This window comes from Oryza glaberrima, chromosome 1 (assembly GCF_000147395.1).
Source record: "Oryza glaberrima chromosome 1, OglaRS2, whole genome shotgun sequence".
Taxonomy (NCBI): Eukaryota; Viridiplantae; Streptophyta; class Magnoliopsida; order Poales; family Poaceae; genus Oryza; species Oryza glaberrima.
Genome location: NC_068326.1, coordinates 32660293 through 32665446, shown reverse-complemented (window position 1 = coordinate 32665446; position 5154 = coordinate 32660293). Strand labels below are relative to the sequence as shown.

General features: G+C 46.7%; 1 protein-coding gene across 2 annotated transcripts; it reads right to left on the bottom strand.

The window, feature by feature from the left end:
• Positions 1–221: 221 nt before the first annotated feature.
• Positions 222–4700, bottom strand: LOC127760802 (jasmonate-induced oxygenase 2-like). Of its 2 annotated transcripts, none has more exons than XM_052285100.1 (4): positions 4553–4700; positions 3580–4097; positions 1534–1867; positions 222–844 (listed from the first exon to the last, which is right to left on the bottom strand). In XM_052285100.1, exons 2-4 carry the CDS (start codon positions 4074–4076, stop codon positions 575–577), a joined length of 1101 nt encoding a protein of 366 aa, XP_052141060.1. In that variant the 5' UTR covers positions 4077–4097; positions 4553–4700; the 3' UTR covers positions 222–574. The 2 variants fall into 2 exon arrangements, with proteins under 2 accessions (XP_052141060.1, XP_052141061.1); XM_052285101.1 differs by having other exon boundaries at positions 3580–4092; positions 4553–4660.
• Between the last annotated feature and the right edge of the window lie 454 nt (positions 4701–5154).

Sequence of the window (5154 nt, the reverse complement as noted above, 5' to 3'; positions counted from 1 at the left end):
CCATATAATTAGTATACTTAATAAAATTACAAGCATTAGCAGCCCAAATTATGTGGGATGGAAGGAAACTTATATAGATGAATCAATTGGTTGGACCCCACATGGCTAGAAATATAATTTTTGTGGGACAAAGTCTTAGAGCTAGAAAAGCAATTTTTATGGGACGGAGGGAGTAGTAGTTTAGTTCTCCATCCATCCATTGGTAAATATACGTAAACATCAAACTAAATTTCTTGCTTGAATATATATGGTAGAAGATTACATGCACTTAATTACTAATTAGCATCGCGTCCCTGAATTACATATAATGCATATATACTTCAGATAGTGAGCACGCATGCGTGCAATATATATGTGCTTATTATAATTAAGGCCTATAACTATATATGTAGCGTAAATTAAGTAGGCCATGTACACACACTCATGCATGTGTTATTCCGATTCAGATCATACATGGGATAATTAATGCTGACTGCTAGCTAGCTAGCTTGCTAGTTCGATCCATGGATTAGCATGCCGTCGCTGTTGGATCGATCGGTGTAGCTTAATTAGTTAATTAATTACTAATTATTTATTATTCGTTGTTTTGGGTGATTGACTGGCCCTTGAGAGCCTCAAGCTGTGCCTTGCCCTTGGGGCCATTCTTCCTGACGTACACCCTGTACTCGTCGAAGGTCATCGGACGGTAGTAGAGCGACGGCCGCTCCGGCGTCACCAGCTCCGGCGCCGGCGCCACCGGGACGTCGCCTCTCGGGTTGTAGAAGAGTGCGAGCGAGATGCGCTCCTCCTCGGCGTTCACGATCACGCGGTGCTCCACGCTCTTGTACATCGAGTTGCTCAAGATCTGTACGTCGTCCGTCCATGAATTCCATCCATGCACAGTACAAGAAGATATTAGTTCCTGAGAAATTAAAATAGAAGAACAGCTTGAAACATTATTGATGCAACTAGCTAGCTAGCTAGAGTACTATAGCAACGCAAGCTGTATATATGTGTGTATTTTGTACGTAGCTAGCTAGCTAGCCAGATACATACGACCATATTCATGCTTATGCTCATATATCAATGCACATGCATCATGGAATATTGATATATACTCGTATATGGATTCGTTGGCCATGCATTGAGTGCAGTTGGGTACTTGGGCGGTTCGTGGTATGATTCGCCGTAACATGCACATGTCTGTCCGAGGTAGAGAGTAGTAAGCTTCAAACCGACGCACAGAAAACTCGTATGCATTTATGGAGCTAGCGATCGATCACAATCCGCGCATTTTCTGCATGGTTGGGGCTCATCACCGTCCATGCATGTGTGCTCTCATGCCGCGTAACCTGCGCGAAAGATCGCCGCATAGATCGATCGAGCTAGCCGGCCGCCACTAGCTAGTCAACTCTAATTTATTCCTGATCATCATTTGACTCGAACTTAACTAATTAATCATGAGTAATTCTTAATCCCAGGTCATGGAAAAGCCACGATAGTGATTATTGCTCTTTGATTAATTAATTATATAAGTCCTACATATATGTGTACCTCAATCTGGTCGCCGACGTTGACGATGAAGGCGTCGGGGAGGGGCTGCACGGTGACCCAGTGGCCGTCACGGCGGCGTACCTGGAGGCCGCGAACGTGGTCGTCGGCGAGGAGGACGGTGAGGATGCCGGGATCGGAGTGGGCGGAGAGGCCCAGCGTGAGGTCCGGCTGCGGGCACCGCGGGTAGTAGTTGGCGCGCAGGCCCGCGCCGCAGTCCGCCCCACCGAACGCCTCCTGGAACCGCGTCTCGTCCAGCCCCAGGCTCGCTGACAGCAACCTCATCAGCCGCTCGCACAGCTTGATCACCTCTCTCCCGTACTCCTCGGACACCTCCCTGCACGCAGTTACTCGTTTATGTGTTTTTTCTTTAAAAAAATATTATCTATTATATTTATGAACGGAGGTAGTAAGTTGAGAAGATAATAAAAAAATATGAGGCAACATCTACATAATGGTTGTGGGACGGTTCTATATTGTGGTTGTACAACCATAGCAGCTGCAGCTGCCATCAATATAGATCTTCTTTATATTTTTACTGTATCAGTGGGCTGCAAATTAGCGATACTGAACATATCCATAAACTACAAGGAAGAAAGAAAAGGTGGTAGTGGATATGTTGAGAAGAAATGTATAAAATAATAATTGTGATTGTGAACGTTTAGCTGATAATATATGTTGTGGAGAAAATAAAAGAAAGTCGTCACCCTATTAATTGAACTATCTCTAAACCACACAAAATGGAAAGTGACTATAGTACTAGAAATTTTACAGTGCCCGCCCAAGTAAGCTGGGAAATTTTGTTTTAGCGGTGAAGTGAGACTGGGCCCGTCAAGAGTGAGGACTAGGACATTTTACATATGTACAGTGGATGCATTCTTGTGTCTTGCATGCTTTGGACTAGTATGCATCACACTCTTGCTAGCTGGATGGAACTTTTGCATGAAAGCACCCTTCACCTACTTTTCGTTGCATGCACGTGTTGGATTTCATGAACTGAGAAATTAAGGTGAGTCAGATGAACGTACCCCTGTCCCTTTTCTACAACAATTTTCATGCTGCTAATAAGTTTTAGATCGGCCTACTCTACCTATATGTATGTATTACGTCTACCCATGCCAAACACAGTCAAGACACACCTATATAAATAGCAAGTACTGCATCTTCTACTACAGTGCAAGTAGAGAAAAAGGTACAACAATCATAGAACGAAAGGAAATCAACGGATGCTCCAGGCAGTTAAGTTACTCTGTTCATGACAATCAGTACACTGTTCTCAGGTAAAAGCTGACCGAATGGATGTTGATTTATGTATGCAGTACGATAGTAAATTAAATATGTACTGTACCGTTAGTTTTTTAGCGTGTGAACTGTTCAATTTTGTCATATTTTTAATTAATGAATGCCATGCTTCTAATTAATTTTGGCGTGTGGAGTAGTACTTATTATTAGTACATCACTAATCAAAGATGCCATTATTAATGTTCTAATAGATAAATAAATGAATAATATTTAAACCCTAATGAAACTAAAGGTATGTTTGGTTTGTCGAAAAAAAAAGTGACGGAATTTTGGCCAAACAAGCTCCTATATATATATATATCATCACGACCACACCGGTATAAAAAGTTGATAGGGTTGATCTGGTAAGATTTATTAGCAAAAAAATAAATGTGCCCTAAATTTTGTTAGAATCAGTGTATAATGAACGTATACACAGAACATATATATGGAGCAAAATGAACGTTCTCGCCTTACCAAACAATTTAAATTACGGCAGGCCGTACACTAATTTAAATAATTCTGAGATGCACATTATGGAAATTTATAAATTCAGTGTAACAGTCAAATATATATGCACGATTTGATCAGTACTCCCACCCTTTTGAAAAAGAAATTCGACGTACCAAGAACGCACAAGAACCTCTGCAGGTAAAACATGCATGCACATGGGCAAAGCTAAATGAGAAATATCTCTCGAAGGAAAAAAGGCGAATATGCAGGTACAGTACTTGCAAAGAGATCGAGGTGATCTAAGCTAGTGCTTACTTGCAGATGCCGGGATTGGCCGGCCAGTATTTGGCCGGACTCTTGGCGGCGTCCGGCGAGAGGACGAGGAAGTAGTAGTCTCCCCAGTCGAGGATGGCGCCCTTCTCGACGCCGAGCCGGCTGCCGTACCCCTCGTACGTCCGCGGCGAGTTGGCGTACTTCTGCTTCTCCTGGAGCGGCAGGCGGAAGAAGCCGTGCCACGCCTCCCGCGCCGCGCGCATCAGCTCCGGCCGCACCCCGTGGTTTACCACCTGGAAGAAGCCCCAGCCCCGGCACGCCGCCGCCACGGCCTCCGCGAGCTGGCCGCCCTCGTCGTCGCCGCCGTTGCCGAGGTCGACCACCGGAATGCTGGCGCCGGAGGACGCGTCGTCCGCCTCGGGGGCGGGGCGGTCGCACGGTGGTTTGACGTAGCAGCGCGGGATGGCCTCCAGGCCGCTATCGGCGAGCGCCTGCACGCGGACCACGGGCTCCGGCCACTCCTGCATGCAGTCCGCCATTGCAAGCAAAAGCTAGCTGGCCTATGCAACAGTAAAGAGAACACAAGATAAGCAAACGTGTGCTTACTACAAAGAAGGCGGCCGGCCCTGCCGGCCGCCGCGCGTACACATGCACATGCATGCACGACGCGCGCGCTCCGGTGCGCTCCGCGCCTCAAAAACACGGGAACGTGAAATCGATCGGGAACGCGGAGATCTAGCACGAGATGGCCGGGCGGGATTAATGGCAGAGTACGACGACTCGTCCAAGCATGGACGCGCGCGCACATCGGCACACGCCGTCACGCCCCACGCTAGTGTACGTACTATACCAGTGTTCACCCATCAATTAGGCGCTATCGAACCACGCGGGCGCACGTACGAGAACACGAGCAGCACGCACGCACAAGACAAGAGCTATAGCTAGAACATACACGTACTACGTTTGCAGCGCGCACAGAGTATAAATGGAGGAAATGAATTAAACATAAACATACGTGCTGGGAGAGATAACCCGGGGAGTGTACTGTGTACTGCTCACTGAGCTAGCTCTCTGGCTGGGTTCGGAGTATGCCTCAGCTCTTCCTCCTTGCCTTGTTGGAGTTGGAGACTTTGTTGCAGAGATGGGGGTATATATAGAGCCAGATAAGGTCGGGGAGACCAAGAGAGAGAGGAGATATACAAAAAGGGTCAAGTGAATTAATTCTATTTGGAAGGTCGTTGATGTTGTTGCTTAGCTTAATTTTGTCTCTTCCAGAGGACAATAACAATTCGTCACTCAGATGGTCGATCGATCTGGGGTTTGGCCGTGGGCAGGATACCATGCTGGGCCATACAAAAGCTAGTAGTACGTGTAGCTGCTGAATTAAAACAAAACGTGTTTTTGGTGAGATAAATCGATCGGGATCTTTTGTGTGTGTGCTTTGACGCTGAACAGTGGGGAGACAGCGAAGCTGGACTGGGCTGTGAGACGTACTGGCACTACCACGACGATAGCAAAAGCAGAAGAGCCGTCTCTCTCCGGCGCTCGAGAATTCCACGAATCGATGGATCGGATGTGGCGAGCACATACGGATACTACAACATGAGTGAATTGGGG

Coding starts and splice junctions, on each gene's coding strand:
- LOC127760802 (XM_052285100.1), bottom strand. CDS start 4,076: ATGGCGGACTGCATGCAGGAGTGGCCGGAGCCCGTGGTCCGCGTGCAG. Junction 1,868..3,579: donor GCCAATCCCGGCATCTGCAA/GTAAGCACTAGC, acceptor AACTGCGTGCAG/GGAGGTGTCCGAGGAGTACG. Junction 845..1,533: donor ACGTCGGCGACCAGATTGAG/GTACACATATAT, acceptor GACGACGTACAG/ATCTTGAGCAACTCGATGTA.